The 23,390-nt window shown below is 56.7% G+C and overlaps 1 protein-coding gene and 1 long non-coding RNA gene across 2 annotated transcripts in view; one reads left to right on the top strand and one right to left on the bottom strand.

Moving 5' to 3' along the window:
* Positions 1-23,390, top strand: part of FBLN1 (fibulin 1) — an 88,874-nt gene that overhangs the window by 10,855 nt on the left and 54,629 nt on the right. Inside the window, exons 2-8 of the mRNA XM_003125955.7 lie at positions 5,006-5,111; positions 13,097-13,232; positions 15,701-15,872; positions 19,095-19,154; positions 20,363-20,464; positions 21,142-21,279; positions 22,582-22,719. Coding sequence (XP_003126003.3) covers positions 5,006-5,111; positions 13,097-13,232; positions 15,701-15,872; positions 19,095-19,154; positions 20,363-20,464; positions 21,142-21,279; positions 22,582-22,719 — 852 coding nt within the window. The remainder of the gene's footprint in view (positions 1-5,005; positions 5,112-13,096; positions 13,233-15,700; positions 15,873-19,094; positions 19,155-20,362; positions 20,465-21,141; positions 21,280-22,581; positions 22,720-23,390) is intronic.
* On the bottom strand, positions 1,413-16,504 carry LOC146403079 (uncharacterized). The gene is made up of 3 exons (XR_014845612.1): positions 11,749-16,504; positions 3,955-7,666; positions 1,413-1,846 (listed from the first exon to the last, which is right to left on the bottom strand). It is a non-coding gene; the product is annotated as an uncharacterized LOC146403079 (long non-coding RNA).

Below are 23,390 nucleotides of genomic sequence, written 5' to 3'. Positions count from 1 at the left end.
GCAGAAGGGGGGTGCTTCTCTGGGCCTCACGTCATCCCCAGTTTGGAGATGGGACCCAACTGAGAGGCCACCTGACCCCCCGGGTGCCAAGAGCAAGCCGAGGTGCCCGCGGCGATGCGGGGGTCAGAGCCCGGGCACGTCTGAACTTCAGTCCTTCTCTCTCTCCTCCACCTGTTCCACCCTCTGCCGAGACCTTGGGGAGGGGTGATTCCCTGGGGAGGTTTGGTTCTGTTTGTAACTTTTAAATCATCTTTATTTCGGTTGCAAAGGTGCAATTTACTTTGTTAAAAAACATTTGCACTCTTGCCGTTTGAGGTCTCAGAACGTGCTGTGGAAACCATTGCATTTACCACCAAACTGCTCTGCAAGAAGGCTCAGAAATACAGCTTACCAGGAGTTCCCTGGCGGCTTAGCAGTTAAGGATTCTGCGTTGTCACTGCTGTGGTTCTGGTTTGAGCCCTGACCCAGGAACTTTTCTATGCTACGTGCGCAGCCAAAAAAAACCCCCAACTTGGCACATTAATTCTCTTTACCAGTATTCGGATGAGTGCATAAAACAGCATCGATTGAAAATGACAAGTGGTTTAAACCTCCAGTTCCCTTCCTAACGCAAGATGGTAGAATTTTTTAAATGCATTTTAAAAATACTCATAACTTAAAACTGACCGTGTTAGCTGTCTTTGAGAGCACAGGTCGCTGCATCAAGGAGTCTCCTGTTGTGCAACCTTGACCGCCAGCCACCTCCAGAGCTTTTTTCATTGCCCGCAATGGAAGCTTTGTCCCCATGAAACCCTAAGTGCTTCCCCCCACCCTGCCCCCCCGTCCTCCAGCCCCTGGCGACCTTCATTCTACTTTCTGTCTCTGGTTTTTGACTATTCTTGGAACCTGATATAAGTGTAATCACGTAGTCATTGTCCTTTTGTGGCTGGTTTATTTTACTGAGTAGAATGTTGTCACCAATACAAAATTTAAAGAAGGTTTTAGTTTAATGTTGGGCATGTGCTCAGCTCTCAAAAACAACAATCACGGAAAGTTACTTCCCTAGGTCGTGGCTCAGCAGAAAACAAAATCTGACTAGTATCCACGAGGATGTGGGTTCGATCCCTGGCCTCGCTCAGCAGGTGAGGGATCCGGCGTTGCCGTGAGCTGTGGCATAGGGCGCAGACGTGGCTCGGATCTGACGTGGCTGTGGCTGTGGTGTAGGTTGGCGGCAACAGTTCCGATTCGACCCCTAGCCTGGGAACCTCCATGTGCTGCGGGTGTGGCCCTAAAAACGAACAAACAAAAAGTTGCTTCCCCAAAGTAATTTTGCCCCAAGGATGGCTGTGTAACCACTGTCCTACAGGACGTAGGGGAAGATAAATATTGGCCCGCAAAGCCAGACTGTCCGTCCTCAACACGGTTTTAGTAGAGGAGCCAAGTTGGGATCTTTAGAATCTGAACACAAGGTTGACAGGTGCAGATATTCAGCCCGGGCGGGGGGTCCCCCCGATGCAATATTGGAAGTGATGCTGACGCCAAGAGAGGGATGGGTTGGAGGTGACACTACTGCTCAAAGGCGTGACGCCGTGTGCCTGGCACGGTGGCATAAAGAGGAATTTAAGGGGTTGGGGGCTGAGAGGTGGTGAACGGAAGAGCCGTCTCGGTGGGGTCGTCATGCAGCGGGCTCGTGGTTCCCAGGAGGATGGTGGTGTCTGCCAGCTCTGCCCTGACCTGCCTCATCGCGCTCTTGGGCAGGAACGTCTCCTTAGCTGGTGGGCATCTCCCCAGCTGCCCGGAGGCTCCACTTTGCACAAGAGTTACAGCTTTATGGCTGCTTGGTGCCTTCCAAGGACATTCCAAGTTTCTGGATGGAGCGAATGACTTAACATTTTATTGGAGTTCCTGTTGTGGCTCAGTGGGTTAAGGACCTGACATAGTGTCTGCAAGGAAGTGGGTTCGATCCCTGGCCTCGATCACGGGGTTAAGGATCTGGTGTTGCTGCAAGCCTCAGCGTAGGTTGCAGACGTGGCTTGCATCTGGCGTTGCTGTGGCTGTGGTGCAGGTCGGCAGCTGCAGCTCCGATTCCACCCTTAGCCTGGGAATGTCCATATGCCGTGAGTGCGGCCCTAAAAAGAAAAAAAAAATACAAAAAACAGCGTTTCATCGTCCTGGTGAGAATAAGGTTCAGAGTGGTCTAGGCTCCCCAGCAGGAATCGTTTCCAAGTGTTTGTATGGCTCAGGGCACCGAGCTCTCGCCCCGCTGAGCCGGCTGCAGGAGTCTGAGGTCACCTCTGCGTGTCTTTCTCGGAGTTGAGGGAGGCTTAGGGGCTGCCACTCATCCTGGGGCCCTTCTGCACCCCAAAGTGGGGCTGCAGCACCCCCGTTTCTCACAGGCAACAGCAACCAAATTCTCTTTGTTCCTTTCACATGTCACCCACCTCCCCTGTGCGCTCTATAAGCTTTATCCGTCCCCTCAGCAACTCCGAAGGTATCAGGAGCCCCATTTGGCACCAGAGAGGCTGTGGCTCAGAGAGGTGCAGTCACCCGCCCAGGGTCACAGAGCAAGAAAGCACTGGAGCTGCGATTGGAGCCCGAGGCTGGTGGGCTCCCAAGCTGACTCTTCCTTATCAGTTCTGCAGCTGCTGAGGTTGGAGAGGACGAGAGGCAGGCCCAGCTCCTGCGGGGGAGGGAGGGCGAGGCAGCCAGGCTGGTGGGCCGGCAGGCTCTGGGAGGAGTGAGAGGCCAGATGGGGCTGGGCCAGGGCTGGAGGGGCTGTGAGACCCCCCCCAGGGGTGAGGCCATGGGTGGGAGGGCTCAGTGGGGCTGGCTGGGGCTGGGGTGAAGGGGGAGCAGGGTTGGCCTCACAGGGGACAACAGCCCAGGTGTCAGGCCACGTGGCTGAGTCACGGCCATCCTGGGGGTGAGCCACGGGCTGCGTTTTATCTGTGGCAGGTGGGGTCCTGCGTCTCGTGGACACTTTCTGTGGAATCGACTGGAGCGAGAATGAAGGAAGGGGTGATGAGCGAGGGGGAGCCTTGGAGGGCATCCCCACAGGGCGTCCCCGCAGCCATGAGGCCGTCCCTCGTGATGGACCTTAACCTTTGGTGCTGGGGAGCCGGCGATGCCAGTTTTAGCTGAGCCCCGGCCCTGGGTGACCCCCAGGTTCACCAGGTGGCACTGAGGGGATTGTAGAGAGGGAACAAGGTAGGGACAGGTGGGCTGGCCGTGGACTGGCAGACCTTGCTCTGGGATAGTCCGTCCCCCTTAACCAAACCACCTCGGGGTCCCTCTGCCGGCCTGGGGAGCCCGAGCCAGTGAGGAGCTCCCCTAGGACAGGGGGCCCGTCGTTGTCCAGGGGCTTGTGTGGCCTTTCTTCCTCCTGGCTCAAATGGCCGGCCCAGCCTCGGCTCCTCACCCAGACCCTGACCTTGCCCGTGGGCTCTTTCTACGTGAGCACCTGCTGCCGCAGGGGGTTCAAGGGCCCTGTGTTCCAGGCGCAGTTTGTCTGCAGAGATGCTGGAGGTGGCTGCCGGCTCGTGGTCGCTGCTGGAGCTTTAGGACACAGCAGCCTCGTACTGGGCCACCTCCAGGGCTGAGCCTGGAAGAATAATGAGCTTCAACAGGGCCCCAAGGCCACTGGTGCCAGGAAACGCCACCAAGCCTGGCGGGATTTACGCTGTGGGGCACGGGAGAGCCAGCAGTGAGAAAACCTGGTGTTTCTTTAAAGACCTTTTTTTTTTTTTTTTTGCTTTTTAGGGCCGCACCTGTGGCATATGGACGTTCCCAGGCTAGGGGTTGAATCGAGCTACAGCTGCTGGCCTACACCACAGCCACAGCAACACCAGATCTGAGCTGCATCTGCGTCCTACACCGCAGCTCACAGCAACGCCAGATCCCTGACCCACTGAGCAAGGTCAGGGATCGAACCTGCATCCTCATGGATGCTAGTCGGGTTCGTTTCCACTGAGCCACAATGGGAACTCCTTTAAAGCCCAATTTTGACATGTTCTGCCAAGAGGTGACCTTCTGCTGGTGACTCCACTCATGCTTCCTCCCAGCTGTGGTGGGGACTGATGCTGAGGGGGCCTGGTACCCGGCTGGTCCTCCTTTGGGGATGGGGTCGCAGTGTGGCCGGGAGGGGTGCCACCTGCTGGACCCACCTGAGCCTTTCACCTTTTTGTACCTGAACTTGTGGTCTGGGGGCAGATCAAGGGCAGAGACCAGCACCCGCCCGTCTGCTCACCCGCGTGGCGAGACTGATGCTTTCCTAGCAGGTGGCTACAGCAGTTAAGTGAGAGCCCGCGACGCTGGCGCTTTGCTTCTCACCGAGCCAGCCGGGGGCATTTAAGGCCCCACATTTCTGTTCCCCCCTCTGCTTATGCTGTTCCTCCTCCCCGGTGTTCACTTCCCACTTGCCACGCTGGGTCCCCCCTCTGAAGAGAAGCCTTCCTTGGTTGTCCCAGTTTGGGGTGCTCGGCCCCTCCAGGCCTCCCCCATTCTGCACTGTTTGTCTTTAGTGAGACAACCATCGCGGACCCCTAGGAGTCAGGTCCAGGATACCCCGACCGCCGGGCCGGACGAGAGGAACTCGGTCATGCCTTGATCATGGCACCTGTCTTTCTTGCCCTCTGCACTGCGAAGGCAGAAACCCCATCTGGGCAGGTCCCCCTCCGAGTTGCCGGCGTCTGGCTGGAGCAGGGGTTCCCGGCTGCTGAGCTGCAGCCCCGACAGCAGTGGATTCAGCAGGTGGTAGTGGAGGTTTCAGGCCTTAATAAGGGGAGCGGAGGGTGTGCTCAGTTTTCAGTTGTACGTGTTTGTCGAGTGACTAAAGGAACAGATATGCTCCGGCCTCTTCAGATCCGGCCTGATGCTGTAGAGGAGGCCAAAGGAAGCCGCGTCCCGGTGATGCGGCCGGGAGGGGGGTGCCCTTGGCCACTGGAGGGAGGTTGCTCGACCAAGGGGACCTCAGGCCTGGTGCGGGGAGTCGCCTGTCCCCAGTCACCCGGTTCTCTTCTCTGCACAGCTGGCGCGGAGGTCCCCATGGAGGCTTGCTGTACAGATGGACATCAGATGGCCACTCAGCACAAGGACTGCTCCCTGCCCTACACCTCGGAATCCAAGGAATGCAGGTACGTTTGCCCGTGGCCGCCGCTTTTCCTGAAGAGTGTTCGTCGAGGCAAACGCAGAGGATGCAGGGATGGTGGGTGCCAGGCGCCCTTGGGAAGGCTGGGCACCCAGGGCCAGATCCGCCCAGGCTGTGGGAAGTGCGGTGGGCCCTCGACCCCTCCTCTGTGCTCCCACCATCCTCGAAGGGACTCCATGCCCCCTCCCTGTGCCATGGTTGGGGTGGCCTGATGTGTCACTGGGCCACACCAAGAAGCCCTCATGGCCATAGGTGGACACTGTGGCCAAGTCCCCTAGAGAGGGGGTGGTTGTGAGGGCAGGTGACATCATGTGGCTGACCGGAGGTAGCTTTGCAAATCAAGGCCGGGGCGGAGTTCCTGCCGTGACGCAGTGGGTGAAGGGTTCAACTGCAGGGGCTCAGGTCGCTGGCAGGGTGAGGGTTCGATTCCCAGCTTGGCAGGGGAGGTTAAGGGATCCGGTGTTGCCACAGCTGCAGTGTAGGTGGAAGCTGTAGCTAGGATTCAACCCCTGGCCAGAATATTTCCACATGGCCATTAAAAAAGAAAAAAAGCAGGGGCCATCTTCAAACCTTGAAAACACAGATGAGCCAGCCCCAGAGCAAAAGTCCTGCCAGACAGTTGACCACTTTGTGCAGTGGCCAACATCTGGATCCACTATCTATTTTTTGTTGTTGTTGTTGTTTTTTGTGGCCACTCCCAGGGCCAGGGATGGAACCCAAGCCACAGCAGTGACAACGCCAGATCCTTAACCCACTAGGCCTCCAGGGAACTCCTGGATCCGACAGGTTTATTCCTTTCTCCCTAAATTGACTCAAGCGCCCTCAAAGTTTTGGGAGAATACAAGCTTAGAATAAACAATAGAGGCAGGCAATGTTGGCCATCACGTAAAGATAACAGTAAGAACAAGAGCGAGCCTTTGTGGAGCACCTGCTTGGCACTGGGCCTGGGATGCTCATCCTGTCATCTGTCACTGCTCCTGATCCCATTTTACAGATGAGGAAACTGAGCTGTCCCCAGTACGCACAGCTGGTAGGGGGTGGCGTTAGGACTTGAACCTGGCTCTGCTTGCCCGGGAGCAGAGGTCGGGGAGGCGGGGGTGTGAACACGTCCCAGCACTCGACATCTGTTCATTTTCTCTGCCTTCCATCCGAGTCAAGCTGCTGTGACACCTGGAGCCGGGGGATGCTGGGTGGAGAGCTGCCAGGGAAAGAATGGCATTCGCCTCATTCTGGAGTTTTGCATTTGTGTTGGCATCGAGCAGAGGCTGCTGCCTGCCAGCTGTGATAGCTTGATTTAGGAGATTCTTGCAAAGTCAAGAGCATTAGAGACCAAACAAAGGAATAGACAGCAGGGCTCGGGGACGGTTTGAATCAGCTGGGAGACCAGGCTGTTAGGATTTTTTTTCTTGTCTCCCATACCTTGCACCCTCAGCATATGGAAGTTCCTAGGCTAGGGGTCGAATCAGAGCTACAGCTGCCGGCCTACCTCACAGCCACAGCAACGCCAGATCGGAGCTGGGTCTTTGACCTACACCACAGCTCACGGCAACACCAGATCCTTAACCCATTGAGCCAAGCAGGGGTTGAACCTGAGTCGTCATGGATACTAGTCAGGTTCATTACCGCTGAGATGCAGCGGGAACTCCCAGGCCTTTAGGATTTATGGTGCATCCAGTGAGTGAGGGCTGGGCTTTTGGCTCCCAAGCTGGGCTTTACCCTACAAATGTCAGAGGGCGGCTGGTGGCTCCGGAGCAAAGCTGGGCAGTGAGTGCCCGGCATTCTGTGGACAGACTTTGCCCGGATAGGCGGCTGGGCCGGCCCGGGGCCCTGCCCCTCACCCCACAGCTGGATTTCCAGCTGTGTGACCTGAGCCCGCTTGGAGGCTCAGTTTCCCCAATACTAAAGCGAGGGCAGTGATAGTTTCCTTTTGGGGCCGTGCTGACCTCAGAGGTAAGGCGAGCAGGCATCACGAAGCCAGGCAGTGGGGGCATCTTCATCTGCTCGGCCACCGAAATGCCCCGGGTGGCCTAAGCCACAGACACGTGCTGTCTACAGTCTGGGGGACAGAAGTCTGAGGTCAAGGTGTCGGCAGGCTTGACTCCTCAGGGGCTCGTAGGTGCCACCTTCTCCCCAAGGCCCCACGTGGCGTCCCCGCCCTCATGTCTGTGCCCTCGTCTCTTCTGGGGACACCAGGCAGATTGCAGGAGATCTGCCCGGATCATCATTTAACCTTAATTACCTCCCTAAAGACTCAGTCCCCAAATACGTCGCAGTGGGAGGTCCTGGGCTTGAAACCTCAACAAAGCACAACTAGTCACAGGCCGCACGTTTGTAAATCACAGACTCACACAGCGAGGCGCCAGCCAGCCCGCCCGGCCCTCCGCGCGGGGCTGGAGATCCTGAGCTCCCAGGCGCCGGGCTTCTGGGCCCGACTGTGCATTTGGGGTTTAGCCACAACCGAATTTATTACCAACGTCCAATGCCCTTACTAAGTATGGGGTTATCTTTTTTTTTTTTTTTTTTAGCTTTTTAGGGCCACACCTTCGGCATAGGGAAGTTCCCAGGCTGGGGGTTGAATCAGAGCTACAGCTGCCTGCCTACACCGCAGCCACAGCAACGTGGGATCTGAGCCACATCTGCAACCTACACCGCAGCTCACAGCAAGGCTGGATCCTTAACCCACTGAGGGAGGCCAGGGATGGAACCCACAACCTCATGGTTCCTAGTCGGATTTGTTTCCACTGCGCCACAATGGGGACTCCTTAGGGTTCTCTTTAATCCCTGGTGGGCTCCAGACGATGCAGAAACACCTTCTTGGCTTTGCAGCAGGGCTTTGCGTCCGCATCTCCATTTTGGGGTAAATCAGGGGTAAATTTCTGACATGTGTCAAGCGATTTCCTGAAATGTAAGTCATATCATCTGAACAGCTGAGAGGGGCTGACTTCTCCTTTTTGTGGGAAATGTGGGTGCAAGTCCAGGCCCCCCCCCCCCGACCCCTGACTTGTTTCTGGTGGGGCTCACCCACTTCATCGTGGGGGACCTGAGGGAATTCTGGCTGGACAGTGTGAGTTGCTACATCACAGGGTCCTTGAAACACTTGAGAACTCCCGGGACCCGGATTGTCAGCCGTCAGCCTTTTGTTTCCCCAGGGGAGCCAGCTGCCTCGTCCCTCAGCTCACGGGCAGGGGCTGCGTCTGTGTCCCAGGCCTCTTGGTGACTTCGCCGCTGAGCTGATGGGCTGTGACCACATCCCTGCCCTGCCCTGCCTCCAGTCTGCCCTGCACCCTTGCCTCTTGTCACGGAATGCCTGGGTCTGAACCCCATATGTACGGTCTGCAGGGGTTAGAGGCCAAGCCTGGGGTCCTGGCTCAAAGACACAGCTGGGGACACAGCTCAGCTAAGATGACAACCGGGTTTTAACTCCACTGAGTGCCACTGTTGGGGGCACTCAGGAGAACAAGACCCTCCCCCAGCCCTCCGTGCCTTCCCGGCCCATCAGCTGAGGATGGTATGTGGCAGATGACCCTGAGTGCCACGTTGGAGCTGCGGGGCCAGGGTGAGGGGCCGTGGGGCGGGCATGCTGGGAGCACAGCCATGCTGGGAGCGGGGGTCGTTTTCCAGGAAAAGGCAGAGAAGGAAGAGAGCAGCTCAGAAATCCAGTCCTCTTACTAGTAACAGTTAAAAGACGCAGCACAAAAAAAAAAAAAAAAAAAAAAGGAGTTCCCGTCGTGGCGCAGTGGTTAACGAATCCGACTAGGAACCATGAGGTTGCGGGTTCGGTCCCTGTGCTTGCTCAGTGGGTTAAGGATCCGGCGTTGCCGTGAGCTGTGGTGTAGGTCGCAGACGCGGCTCGGATCCCGTGTTGCTGTGGCTCTGGCGTAGGCCGGTGGCTACAGCTCCGATTGGACCCCTAGCCTGGGAACCTCCATATGCCTCGGGAGCGGCCCAAGAAATAGCAAAAAGACAAAAAAAATAAAAATTAAAAAAAAAAGTAAAAGACGCAGCAAAGGAGAGGTGAGGAACCTGAGTAGTATCCACGAGGACGCAGGTTCGATCCCTGGCCTCACTCAGTGGGTTAAGGATCTGGTGTTGCTGTGGCTGTGGTGTAGGCCGGCAGCTGTAGCTCCAATTAGACCCCTAGTCTGGGAACCTCCATATGCCGCGGGTGCAGCCCTAAAAAGACAAAAAAAAAAAAAAAAAAAAAGCAAGAAACGGACCACCAGCCACTTGGGAACTCAAAGGATCTAGTGTCATTTTTCTCCTTTCCAAGTGGCGTCCTGCCAGGCTCCCTGCTTTTAAGTGTTCATTCGTCCCCCGATCCTTTTTCATCGTTGGCACTGTTCTAAGCCCGGGATGAGGGCAGAGTCCGGGGGGAAAGGCGCCGAGGTGCTGCAGGACCCAGAGAGGCCCTGGGGACAAAGACTGGTGGGGACCTGCACCTCCCTGCACACCCGGGCTCCAGCCCAGCCCTGCCGGCCTCTGCAGAGCCTCTAACGCATGGCACTTTGTGGGGCCATCAGGAAACGGCAGCCAGCGTTCCCCCCAGTTCCCGCATCGCCGTGCCTTCTAGCCTTAACCATGGGCCAGCATTCTTTAGATCCAAGTATAAATTTGCCTAAAACCTCTGGTTGAATCAAGCCCCCGAGTCTCTCAGAGGAACTTGGCTACACATGGAGCCAAAACCTAAAGCAGGAACCAAGCTGATGCTTTTCGGTCCAACAGGCACGCTCTGAACCCCTGCATGGATTTATGTCACAAAGATCACTGAGGGCCTTCGATGAGACAGGGATAAGTCAGAGAACGAGATAGGCAAGGTCCCTTCTCCAGAGGACAGAGACGGTGACGGAGGGAGGGAGTCTGTGGTTTGTACAAAGACACCCGGTGTCATGAGAACGGAGACACCAGGGCTGGGGGTGGGCTCTCCTGATCGGGGCCGGTTTACAATTTTAGGTAGAGCTGTTTGGAGATGCCTCACTGGGAATGAGGGTTTGAGCCAGGACCTGAAGGAGGCTAGCCAGTCACCCAGGTGGCATGCAGGGTCACTGTTCCTAGTCGAAGCGGGGAGCAGACCTGTGGACGCCCAGCGCCAGTCCAGCCCCGCCAGGGCAGAGTTTAGGCACCGCTGCCCCTGGATTCCTCAGGTGTGCGAGACCCTTCTTCCCCCGCCAGGCCATTCCTCTCCCCGTCCCCGAAGCCTCTGCACAGGCCTGGCACACAGTAGGGCCACAGCCAAATTAAAAAAAAAAATTGCAGTGAAACATCCATCTTAACCATTTAAAAAAAATTTTTTTTAATGGAGTCCTCGTTCAGTACCTCTTTAAATTTTCTACTAATTTCTTTTTACGGCTGCACCTGCAGCGTATGGAGGTTCCCAGGCTAGGGATTAAATTGGAGCTGCAGCTGCCGGCCTACACCACGGCCACGGCCACGGCCACGGCCCCGGCCACACCAGATCCGAGCCACATCTGCCACCTACACTGCAGCTTGCCGCCATGCTGGATCCTTAACCCACTGAGGGAGGCCAGGGATCGAACCCACATCCTCATGGACGCTATGTCATGCTCTTAACCCACCGGGGCACAGCGGGAACTCCCATCTTAACCATTTTCAGGTGTCCCGTTCAGGGCCTTCGCATCATCGTACAGCCATCACTGCTGTCTGTCCCCAGAATTTCTTCATCTTCCCAAACTGAGAGTCCAGCGCAGGAAACGCAACCTCCTCATTCCCCCCCTCCCTGAGCCCGCCCCTCCTGTTTTCTGTCTCTAGGAATTTGACTCCCCGGGTCCCTCAGAGACGTGGAACCACAGTATTTGTCCTTTTGGGCCTGGCTTATGTCACTGAGCCTTCAGTCCTCTGGCCCAGAATTTACCCGCGTTGTAACATGTATCAGGATTTCGTCCCTGGTCCGTATGGACCACATGTGATGGACGCGTGGGCTGCTTCCATCTTTTGGCGATTCAGAGCCATGCTGCCGCGAACGTGGGTGTGCAGACATCTGTGCGAGTCCCTGCTTTAGAATCGTTGGGGTTTGTACCCAGAAGGGGGATTGCCGAGTCCTGTGGTCATTCTCTTTTATTAAAGAGTTTGGGGAACTGCCTTACTGCAGCGTTTTGCATTCCTACCGACCATGCACGAGCGTTCCAGCTTTTCTACAACCCTGTTTTCTGTTCAGCCAGTAAATATCTTGGAGGGACGGGCTGGATGGATGCACAGCAGCCTGCTCCCCCTGACAGTTTGGTGAAGTGCCTGTTGTTCTCAGATCCACCCAGAGCCTGAGTAGATCTGCAGTAGCAGCGCACAGGCCTATCTCATCTTATGGTGCCTCGAAGGGTGCGTTTTTGACCAGTTGAAGGTTTGGGGCCACTGCGTTTGGCCGAAGATGGTCAGCATTTTTTTAGCCATAAAGATGTTTCATTAAGAAACATACATTGGGAGTTCCCGTCGTGGCGCAGTGGTTAACAAATCCGACTAGGAACCATGAGGTTGCGGGTTCGGTCCCTGCCCTTGCTCAGTGGGCTAAGGATCTGGAGTTGCCATGAGCTGTGGTGTAGGTTGCAGACGCGGCTCGGATCCCGCGTTGCTGTGGCTCTGGCGTAGGCTGGTGGCTACAGCTCCGATTCAACCCCTAGCCTGGGAACCTCCATATGCCGCGGGAGCGGCCCAAGAAATAGCAACAACAACAACAGCAACAACAACAACAACAAAAAAAAAAAAAAAAAAAAAGGAAACATACATTGCACACCTGGTAGACTGCAGGACGGCGTAAACACAACTAAATGAAACATACTGCACGTAAAGTGAGTTCTTTAGATGCACTAAGAAACCAAACAGTTCATGGGGACTCGCTTTATCGTGGCTGCCGGGAACCACACCTGCAGTATCTCTGAGGTCTGCCTGGGTACACGGCTGCATCCTGGAGCCGGAGGGCAGTTCTAGAAGCATGTGGGATGGCAGATGCAGGGCTCCAGCCCCCCAGAATGGAGGCTGTGGGTGGGCCGGCGGGGCTGCAGCCCACAGGCAGAGGCTGCCTGGCTGGTGGTACAGCGGGGCCGGCAGGGCCCGCCTCTCCAGACCAGCCGGGGTTGGGCAGCTTCTCCTGCCCCTTGCTGGCTTTGGCTGAAGCCAATGTATTTGGGGTCTGGTGGGAGCCACACCTGTGACTCACCTCGTGCTCGCTCACCTGCCTGCTTTGAGCTGTATCTGAGGGACCATTTCTGACAGGTGACCGTCCTTCTGTGGACACAAGCCTTGATGCCTCTGGCTTAAGGCAGAAGGCTCTTCCTGGAGTCCCCGACAAGGCCGGGGGGCAAGGATGCCACCATCCCGCACTCTGTGGCCTTGGGCCAAAAGCTACTCCACCCCTCTGGAGCTGTTTCCTCTGATGCTGGAAACTGGGGATGGGTCTTGGGAAGAATTCAGCTTGATGGAGGGTGGCCGGGCCTGTCTCAGGGTCAGCAGTCAGCTATTTGTTTTTTAAAGAAGTGGGAACTTTTTGTGGGTGAGACTTGAGATCAAAGAGGTGAACCGGGGCTCTGGCCACACAGCTGGGTCTCTTTCTCTCTCTCTCTTTTTAAGAGTCGCATGTCTCCCAGCCAGATACCACCCTGCATTCAGTCTGTCTTTTTTTTTTTTTTGGTTGCGCTGGCGGCTTGCAGAATTTCCCATGCCAAGGATTGAATCCAAGCCCCAGCAGTGACCGAGGCTACTGCAGTAACAATGCTGGACCCTTAACCCACAGGGGAACTCCCTTGTTCTTTTTCTTTTCCCAGTCTTTCTAATTAAACACTGTCGAGCGCCTTCTGTGTGCCAGTTGTGTGTGTGTCTGTGGGCGAGTGAGGGGACCGGGAAGGGCAGGGGCACCCAAAGAGGACCGAGCGCCCATCCCCGAGGGGGTCCTGCCCCCAGGCCCTGCGTCCCCGCGGCAGCCCTCACCCGCAGAGCCCTGAGCCCAGCCTGCCCTTCTGCCCGCAGGATGGTCCAGGAGCAGTGCTGCCAGAACCAGCTGGAGGAGCTACACTGTGCTGCGGGCATCAGCCTGGCAGACGAGGGGGACAGCTGCGCCGCCCCGCAGGGCGACAACGCCAGCCTCGAGGCCATGATTGTCAAGGTGAGGACCCGGGCCCCTTCTTCAGCCAGAGGCCTAGGGCGCCCTTGTCCCTGCAGCTTGACCTCAGGACGCCTTGCCTTTTGAGCAGCAGGATGAGCCCAGCAAGGGGAGAAGGGACCACTCAAGTCTCCCCACCTCTTTCAGTTTATTCAGTTAAAACAAACAAACAAACAAACCCCGAAACAAAAAACCAGAAATGTGGAGTTCCCTGGCGGCTCAGTGGGTTAAGAGCCTGGCGTTGTCACTGCTGTGGCTCTGGTTACTGCTGTGGCATGGGTTCCATCCCTGGCTCGGGAACTTCCACGTGCTGTGGCCATGGCCAAACACCCCGGTTCATTCGGTAAACCCTGGACAACCCCCGGGCCCAGTCCGACCCCGGGGAAGCAGGGATGGGGTGGCCCAGTCCTGCCCTGAAGACTCCAGTCCGGGGGCTTCAGATAGGAAGACAGAGGCTGGGATGAGGTCACCTGGGCTTGGAGCCTTCTGGACCCTCGAGTCAAGGTCGGCACCCCCATCCTCCCCAGGAGGCCCTCAAGCTTCTCTGCCCTCCAGCGACTCGGAGCTCAGCATGGCCCCTCACCAACACCTCCGATAACCCATGAGCTCCGTAACTGCCCTAGAAGAGAAAACGGAGGTTCCGAGAGGCCCACACTCCACACTCAGCAAAGGGCCTCTTGAGGACGGGCAGGGGAGGGGTCTGGTGAGGCCGAGCTGGGGTGGGGTCCATCGGGGCCCAGAGGGAGCCCTGCCCTGAAGGTCAGCTATGCGTGAGGGGTCCCAGGACGCCAAGGCCAGGCCGGGTCACTAAGAGCAGGCCTGCGTCTTGGCATGGCTGCCCAGGGGCGCGTTCCCAGGTCTGAAAACTGCAGATAAACTAGCACCCCCCACCACCACCTACTGGGGGAGAAAGACAGAAGGAGTTCACCCTGGGAAGGTGGTTAACCTGGTCTCTGGGTTTCGGGGGGAGGGCCGGGCGATGGGAACGAATTTCCTGGAAGGAAGCTTTCTGGTCCCCAGTTAGGAGGCCCAGAAGGCATCTCAAGGAGCGGAAGGTGGAGTGGAGTCTGGATTCCGGGAGGGGGTGTGGGTGCCTTTTGGGGGAGTCTCTCCTCACCCAGATTGGGACATGGAGGGAGACTCCACGCAGGGGTGGGGGGGTCTGGAGCCCCCACCCGCCCTCGGCCTCTGTGGGCTTCTGGTGAGACAGAGCCGGGTGGGGGCGGATGCGCTTGGGTGGGGGCGGATGCGCTTGTCTGAGGGCGGGCCTCAGAGCCAGGACCTTACACAGTCAGTGACTGCCTCCCGGGCAGAGCCGGGCATCTGCAGACGCCATCTGCCTGGCAGGCCCTTCCGCCCGTGGGCCCAGACTCCAGAGAAAAGCCTGGAACATTCTATCGGGCGTGGAGACAGATCACTTTGGCAGATGAGTGAGCTGTGTTTCTGGGCGGGACTACTTGTGCCCTAAAAGGTGGAGGCTGGAGCTGGGCTCCCCATTTCCTGGTGGCGGAGGCCGGGGCATGAGCAGGATGGGAGACCCTCCCGGAGCTCAAGAAAGGCCACCCCTCCCCCGCTCGGCCATGGGCCTATTGGAAAGTTCTGTGCTTTCCTTAGGAGGATAAGGACCGAAATGGGGCTTTTTATGTGCCAGGGACAGGGGGGCGGGGAACGTTGTTGTCCCTGGGATTCGGGTGTGACTTTTGGGAGCACTAGAGCCCAGGTGACAGGCAGCAGCCGTGTCCTTCACAACGGTTCCCTTCCTGCTGTGAACCCCCAGGCTCGGGGAGGGGACGAGACCAGGTGCCTACTCATCCTTCCAAGTTCATCCTTCCAAGTCGGGCAGAGCCATCTCAGACCAGGCAGAAGAAAGAACCCTGCGGGGGGGCGCTTGTGTGCGACCGGTGGGGTCAGCTGTCATGGAGCACGTGCTGGGATGAGCCCTTCTCAGGTTTCAGGGTCCTTTCCAAACAGGACCTTTGAGACTTGTCGCCCGGGGGGCGGGGGGAGGGAGGGACAGAGGAGCGGGAGGTCGGGGTTAGCAGGTGTACACGACTGTAAATAGGACGGATGAACAACTAGGGCCTCCGGTACAGCACACGGAACGGTGCTCAGTATGCTAAACTCTGATAAACCATAATGGAAAAGAATATTTTTTTAAAAGCGAATACATATATGTATAACTGAATCACTTTCCTGTACAGCAGAAATTAATACAACACTGTAAGTCAACCATGCTTCCATGAAAACAAAAAAAACCCCACCCAGGACCTGCACGATGCGGGGGGGGGGGGCGCAACCCTCCGGCTTGGCTTGCTTTCCGTCGTACCACCAGCATTTAGAGGTGGGGGCCGAGTCCGGCACGGGTGGTCACTGTCCAGGGCGAGTTAATACGGGGTGGGGGCAGCGATCTGGGGGGCCCACTCTGTCGTGTGCCTGGCTTCTGCATCAGGAGTCTCCGCCTGTGTTTGCAGAGGTGCTGCCACTGCTGCCTGCTGGGAAGGGCGGCCCAGGCCCAGGGCCAGAGCTGCGAGTACAACCTCATGGTTGGCTACCAGTGTGGACTGGTCTTCCGGGCGTGCTGTGTCAAGGGCCAGGAGAACGCAGACTTTGCTCCGGGAGACATTGGGGACCTTCAGGAAACAGGTAATTCCCATTTTCTTCCCCCCTGGACGGTGCATTAGTCAGAGTTATCCAGGGAAACAGAACCAAAAGAATATGGAGACAGACAGACAGAGAGGGAGAGAGAATTTATTTTGAAGGAATTGGCTCTCGTAACTGTAGGATGGGCAGGTTTGAAATCCTCAGGGTGGGCCCTCCGGCCCGAGGCCCAGCGGAGGGCTGATGTGGCAGCTTGCGTCTGAAAGCCATCCGCTGGCAGAGTTCCTTCTTGCTTGCAGGTCTTTTTCTTAAAGCCTTCCCCTGATTGGATGGGGCCCACCCACCTAGTGGAGGGCTGTCTGCTTTACTCAAAGTCTGCTGCCTTAAATGTTAGTCTCATCTAAAAAAAGACGGCCCCGGGAGTGCCTGTCGTGGCTCAGTGGAAACAAATCCAGCTGGTATCCATGAGGGCGAGGGTTTGATCCCTGGCCTCGCTCAGTGGGTTAAGGATCCGGTGTTGCCATGAGCTGTGGTGTAGGTCACAGACGCAGCTTGGATCCTGTATTCGCTCTGGCTGTGGTGTAGGCCGGCAGCTGTAGCTCTGATTAGAACCCTAGCCTGGGAACTTCCCATATGCCACGGGTGCGGCCCTAAAAAGACAAAAAGGAAAAAAAAAAGACAGTCCCAGCCATATCCAGCCTGGAGTTGGACCGAATACCTGGGTACCATGGCCCTACCAAGCTAACTGTCACGGGCAGTGTGGGCGTGCACGTCTCCCATCACCTGGCTCAGCCCAGGCTGGTTGTCGGTGCGAGAGCAGTTGCACATTCATCCGTCTACCCAAGTGAAACGGGGGCTTGGGCTCTGGGAGCCGGCAAACCTGAGCTCCCGTCCCTGGCCTGACATGTCTTTTGGGCAAACCGATGCATCCAGGCCTCAGCGCCCTCCTGCGTGAAATGGGGGGCATTACACTCCTACGTCTGCAGGCTGCTGGGAGGGTGCAGTGGGAGCATGGGTATGAGGTGTTTGCCATCACAGGGGGTCCCATCCCTCCGACCTGGCACCGGAGGTCACATGGCAGCCGCTCCGAAGAGGGAGAGTGGGCTGGTCTTCCGCTGCCTGCCCAGCGCCCCGTCCTCTCTCCATCCGGAGCTGCTGACGTGTAGCCGAGAGGCCAGGGGCCACCCCTCATTCACGGCAGGCTGTGTGCTTTCAAATCCTGGATATGTATCCCGTCCAGGGGGGAGTGACCCCGGGAGCAGCTTCAAGAGCGTTCCCAGCTGTGCGTCCGCCCGTTCCACCCTCCGCCCCCCGTTTTGTCCATAAATCCTGAGGCTTCGGGGCATGGTTCAGTTACATGGTTCAGGAAACTTCTTGGCTGTCTCATCATCTCCTCCACTTAGGCAATGGTTTCCTGTGCCATGAGAGAAGGAGCCCTGGAAAGTTTCAGGCAGCTGCTCTGCCCCGAGCTTGCTGCGTGACTGGGACGTTTGCCTTCTCCCTCTGCGCCCCGTCTGCCCCCCAGTTAAAGGTGGAGAAGAGGCGGGGAGGGGCGGGGAAGGAGGCGCTCCCAGCCAGGGGGCGGGGGCTCCCTAAGTCAGGCCATCGACTCTGGTGGCTTTGGGGACCTGGGCCACGTGGCTTTGATGTCTGAGTCCAGGGGCCCGTGGATGCCACAGGGCTGATTTCAGATCTCTTAGTCACACAGCGGGCTGGGCACCGCCTTCTGGCCCCCGCCGTGACGTCTGAAATCAGAGATGACATTTTCAGTTTAAACAAGCTCAGATTATCCGCCCTGCTGGAGAATTCCTCCTGCGTCTCCCGGGAGGACTTTTGCCGGTTTGTGTCTTGTTTCGTGCCTGATCCCCGAGCTCTCCGGCTGCTCCAGATGTCTTGCGTCTCCTCTGCTTTTATCTGCGTCCGTTCCTGCCGCAGAACTTCCTCTAGTGTCTCTGTGCGGCCGTCCCTGGGTTTCCTCCCCACCCGGGTGCAGACCTGCCTTCCGCTCGTCCCCCGACATGTGTGGTGGGCCTACGATGGGCTCCCGTGGGGGCCGCACAGGGGGCGCACAGACCGGGGCTGGCCTGCCCCGACATAAGTACAGAAATCGAGAGTGAGCTTTCAGAAACGCCTCTGAGCATTTGATGGAGTAGCTTATGTCTGTTTAATCTAAATGTAAAATCGGAGCGTGTATATCTGTTTTCTTAACTTGGTTTTCCTAATAATCTGCATTATAAGTTATCCAAGAATTGGCTCCAGATGGGGAAGGAACCCCTCTCCTTTGGGAAGGTTCCTTTGGTTGCGCCCATTCTACAGATCGGAAGACTGGGGCCCTGTCACTGTGACTCCTTGGGAGGCGGGGTCTGGGCACCCTGGCCTGTGTCTGGCACGTGCCAGGGCCTGGGGCTTTGCTGGGAGGGAACGCCCCGAGTGAATGGAGAGTCCCCAGGTGAAATCTGAGCGAGGGGCTCCAGCCTCCCAGCCCGAGAAGATTCAAACCCTCAAGACCGTGTCTTGGTTCCACCTCCGCCAAAGGCGTCTTTTTTTTTAAATAAAAATTTTTTTCGAAGAGGTCTTTGAATGATTTTCAAAGCCCTGAGAAACAACGCTTTATGCATAGTTAGCATATGTAATGTTAGACTGACTGTTTTTTTGGAATACTATACATAATCTGATTATCTAAAGAAGCAATGTTATACTGAAATTCGCAGCAGAATTACTAATATATTTATTTTTTTGCTTTTTAGGATCGTACCTGCGGCATATGGAGGTTCCCAGGCTAGGGGTCGAATCGGAGCCACAGTGGCCGGCCTACACCACAGCCACAGCAACGTGGGATCCGAGCTGCGTCTGCGACCTACACCATAGCTCACGGCAATGTTGGATCCTTAACCCACTGAGTGAGGCCAGGGATCGAACCTGTATCCTCACGGATACTAGTCAGGCTTGTTACTGGCTGTACCACAGTGGGAACTCGCTGGGGATATGCTTTTTTTTTTTTTTTTTTTTTGTCTTTTTAGAGATTGAACCCCTATCCTCCCCTGGTCGGGTCTTTCACCCACTGAGCCACCCTCCTTTTTTTAGTGATTCAGCTGTCTTTGTGAGGGTAACTCTGTTTTTAAAAAGGATAAAATGAACACTGAGCCGTTCATCAGATGGACGTGCAGGCGCTGCCTGACATGTACGAGAAGAGAAGGCGTTGGGAGTTTCCTCTGCAGCAATCAGGCACTGTGTGTGGACGGCGTGTCTTTGCCTCTTTCCCTTTAGCTAAGGTTTCTGAGATCGAGGAGGAGCAAGAGGACCCCTACCTGAATGACCGCTGCCGAGGTGAGACGGGACCTGCCAGCTCGTGGTTAGGGACGCTTGTGGGGGGGGGGGGTCCATGCTTGCTCACTGGGGGCGTGACATTGGGCTTGCGATGTGCCCTTTGGCTGGGAGTCAGCTGTAAATCCCTGTCGTCCCCCCTTCTGCGTCCTTTCCTCCCTGTCCCCCCAGCTGGGGCCCGGTAGGTGAGCCAGGGAGAGGGGGCCTTGTAGAGAAGGGGCCGTGCGAAGCCCCAGGCTGCCCCTTGGGGCAGGGGGGTGAGTGTGACTTCATTTTGTGTCCCGGAGCTCCAGCCGTGCCAGCTGTAATATCGTTTATGGAACATTCCCGCATGTCTGGGCTGGCAGGTCTGCTCCACAAACTCATTTGGTGGCTTGCCTGGGGGCTGGGCGTTCACTGAATCACAGGATGGAGTGGTTGGTGTACAGTGACAGTTGGCACAGAGGCCTGGGGATGGGGGGCAGGGAGCCCCAGAAAGACCCGTCATCCGCTCTGGGGGATGTAGAGAGGTCTTCCTGGGGGAGGGGTGGCAGGTTCACCGTGGGCGAGGATGGGTTTGCCCGGGAAGGGACATCGACAGAGGGGCAGGGGGAGAGGAGACCCGCAGGCCCGCGGAAGCTGGGCACTGGCTGCGTGGGCTGGGGGTGGGTGGGGAGGGCGGGGTGCAGGGAGCGACAGGAGGCTGGAGGAGTGGGCCACTTTGTTTCGTGGCCTCTTGACCTGGTGGAGGGTTGTTCCCATGAGACTCGCTCTCGGAGCATCACGCTGGCTGCCCTGCAGGAAGCGTGGTTGGAGGGGTGGTACCAGGTGAGCGGGTGGAGCTGAGCCTGCGGCAATGGACTTGGGGTACTGGGGCCGGGGCCCGCTCTCTCCGGGTCCGTGCTGGGCGGTGGCATCACCCTCTTATCTGTCTTGCCCCTGAGGCTCCACCTCAGCCTCCAGAGCCCTCCTGCTCGCCACCCCCCACCCCCCAGTTGCCAGGCCAGGACTGGGACCTGAAGCAGCAGCCCCGGAGGTGCCAGAGCCAGACCCTGGAGGTCCCCCTGGGGGAGGAGGGGTGCCGTGAGGGCTGCAGGGGGCTCCAGCCTGGGGACCCTGCCTTGCTGTGTCAGTCCACCCTGGGGGCCCTTGCTCTGGCCTCGTCCAAGCCACCGTAAGACCAAGAGGTCTCTGGGGTGCTCTGCCTCGGCTCACGTCTGCTCTGCCTCCAGGTGGTGGGCCCTGCAAGCAGCAGTGCCGAGACACGGGCCAGGAGGTCGTCTGCTCCTGCTTTGTGGGCTACCAGCTGCTCCCCGACGGCGTCTCCTGCGAAGGTAAGTGCCACCGCTCTCCGGGTGGCAGCGGGACGGCAGGTCGCAGCCCTCGGGAGCCTCTGCCTCTGCCTGACCCCCACTTGCGGGACGACCCAGGGCTGGCTCCCCAGCGTTCCCTGGGGTTTGCCGCGCCTGCTTCCAGCCCCGGCTCTCATCCAGGGGAATATAAACACTGCGCGGGGGAGCGGGTTGGGGTTGGGGTTGGGGGCTGACCAGGCTCTGAATCCGGGATCTGCTGAATGGCCCCGGGGACGCCCCCAGGCTCTCTTTGCTCCTCATCTGTGAGATGGAGGAGATGGGGAGGCGACGGGGTTCTGGGCGATCCCATGGCTGCAGTTCAGTTTCTGGGCGATCCCATGACTGAGGTTCCGGTTCTGGGTGAGCCCACGACTGCGGTTCAAGTTCTGGACAAGTGCAGTACAAGGCCTGGCACTTGCTTAGCAGGTGCTCAGAAAGAGCAATAGATCTGAAACTCAGCAGGGGAGAGAACCCACTGCTCTTGCTTTCGCGGTGATGGTGAGCGCGCAGGACGCCACTCGGCGCCCGGCCTGAGCTCCCACGTGCGTGGGGGACTTGGCGGATGCAGTGAGCCGATCCCACTGTGTCTTCTGGAATGTTCCTTCTGATCAAGCCCGAGGATCCGTAGTTCTTGCTGGTTACCGCTGTGTCTCTCCTAGATATCAATGAATGCATCAAGGGCAGCCAAAACTGCCGGCTGGGAGAAACGTGCATCAATACAGTGGGCTCTTTCCGCTGCCAGCGCGACAGCAGCTGTGGGACTGGCTATGAGCTCACGGAGGACAATGACTGCAAAGGTATAACAGGCTCCGAGTCTGGAGACCGCATCCCCCCCCCCCAGGAGTAGAGATGACGTGATGGGAAGGTGGCAGTGGGCTCCCCGGGTCTGGGCTCCTTGGGGCTGTGCCCCCGTGGCTGCCTTGGGCACCAGCCAGCCTCGTTACTGGGGAAGGTTCACCGTCTTTTCCATAAAGCTGACTTAATGTCAGAGTGTGGATTTCTGAAAAGGCTCAGAACAGTCATTTAAAAACAAGACCAAAAAGACTTCACTGGTGGCTCAGTGGGTTAAGGATCAGGCATTGTCACTGCTGTGGCATGGGTTTGATTGTCCCCGGCCGGGGAACTTCTGTGGGCTTCGGGTGCATGCAGCCAAAAAGAACAAAAAAACAAAAAAAAAAAACCAGATCAGAGATGAATTTCAGGTGCTCACATGTGCTTTCTATCAAAAAAAATGTATTTTTTTTTGCACAACAGCTGCCTCCCATCTGATTCCAGGCTTCCTTGAAGTTCAAAGCCTATCCCTTCCGCTGCCTAAAAACATGACATTTCTGGCTGCTGGCTTTTCCCCGCCAAACCATAGATGTTATTTGGCAGATAAGCCTTTGATGAGGATCTGTTAGAACATAGTTTTCTGTGGAGGGTTTCCAGCCCTTCAGAACGACAAAACCACTTGTGTGAAAAATGCCGGCTGAGTTACGAGGGCAGCTCCAAAGCAGGTCACACCCTCGTGACGTCCGAGGGCCGCCTCGGTCCCCGCCACCCCTGCAGATGCCTTGGGCGGTTTGGACCCGGAGCACCCAGGGGCCCAGCCAGCTGAGTACACACTTTTGAACATTTGACAGCCGTGAACTTCAAGGGAAGGGCAGCCAACATGTGGAATCACGACAGTCCCGGTTGTTAATATTTGGAAGATTGCGCGGACTTCAGAATGAACCCGTTTATGGGGACGGTGTTTATTGCCGCTAAGATCCTCATTGCTTTATAATCTAAACGAAACATGCACTTAGCCCGAAGTGAAAACAAAACAAAATCAAACCACATGTTGCCAGGAAAATGCCTGGCTTATTTATTGTAGAACAGAAAATTTGCATCCTAAGAGCCTCGGGGAAAAAAGTCAAGCGTTTGAAGTCTGTAGCAACATGAGCCCTGTTTGGCTAAGGAAGGTCCTTTCTGTATGCGACCTCGCTCTTGGAATGCTTTGGGGTTGTAGTCTGGGTAAATGAGCATGAAAAGAAGAACTTTCTTGTGATGTTAGCATGTTGTTACGATGCTTCTGGCAGGACTCTTGCTAACCATTTCCTTTTTTTATGATGTACCAGATATTGACGAGTGTGAGAGTGGTATTCATAACTGCCTCCCCGATTTTATCTGTCAGAATACTCTGGGATCATTCCGCTGCAGACCCAAGCTACAGTGCAAGAGTGGCTTTATACAAGATGCTCTAGGCAACTGTATTGGTAAGACACTGCCTCCGGGGCTCATGGGGTCCAGTGATGCTGCGCAGTGTCTCTAGACTCGGGCACCGCATGAGGCAAAGGAGGGTCGGCCGGCTTTTCCTGTGAAGGGCTGGATAGCAGAATAAGTCAGAGCCCGTGGGCCGCGTGGTCTCTGTTGCGACTGCTCAGCTCTGCCGTGGCAGCTGGAAAGCAGCCACGGATGTGTCAACAAGTGGGCGGGGCTGTGTCCCAGTAAAACTTTATTGACCAAAAAACAGGTGGCAGGCTAGATTTGGCCCCCCGGGGCTATCGTTTAGCAACCCCTGGTTTGGACGAAAGAGCTTGAGGTTTCTTTATGTTTGTTTTTTCATTTTTATTGAAATATGGTTGGCCGACAATGTTGTGTTCGTTTCAGGCATACAGCAAAGTGGTTCAGTTAGATATATGATATACATATACTCTCTTTTAGATTCTTTTCTATTATAGGTTATTACCAAGATGTTGAAGCTAGTTCCCTGTGCTCTATTGTTAAGTCCTTGGTGGTTATAAGATCTTGAGTTTAGGAGCTCCCTGGTGGCCTGGTGGGTTAAGGATCACTGCCGTAGCTCGGGTTTGATCCCTGGCCTGGGAACGTTCACATGCTGAGGGTGCGGCCAAAACGTAGAAAGAAAAGAGCTTGAGTTTTGAAGTCA

This window comes from Sus scrofa, chromosome 5 (genome assembly GCF_054392235.1).
Source record: "Sus scrofa isolate SSC_HxYL_T2T_F1_AM1 chromosome 5, Sscrofa_HxYL_maternal_Yorkshire_Landrace_v2.0, whole genome shotgun sequence".
Taxonomy (NCBI): domain Eukaryota; kingdom Metazoa; phylum Chordata; class Mammalia; order Artiodactyla; family Suidae; genus Sus; species Sus scrofa.
Note: the sequence above shows the minus strand (reverse complement) of the source record. Positions and strands in the feature narration are given on the sequence as shown.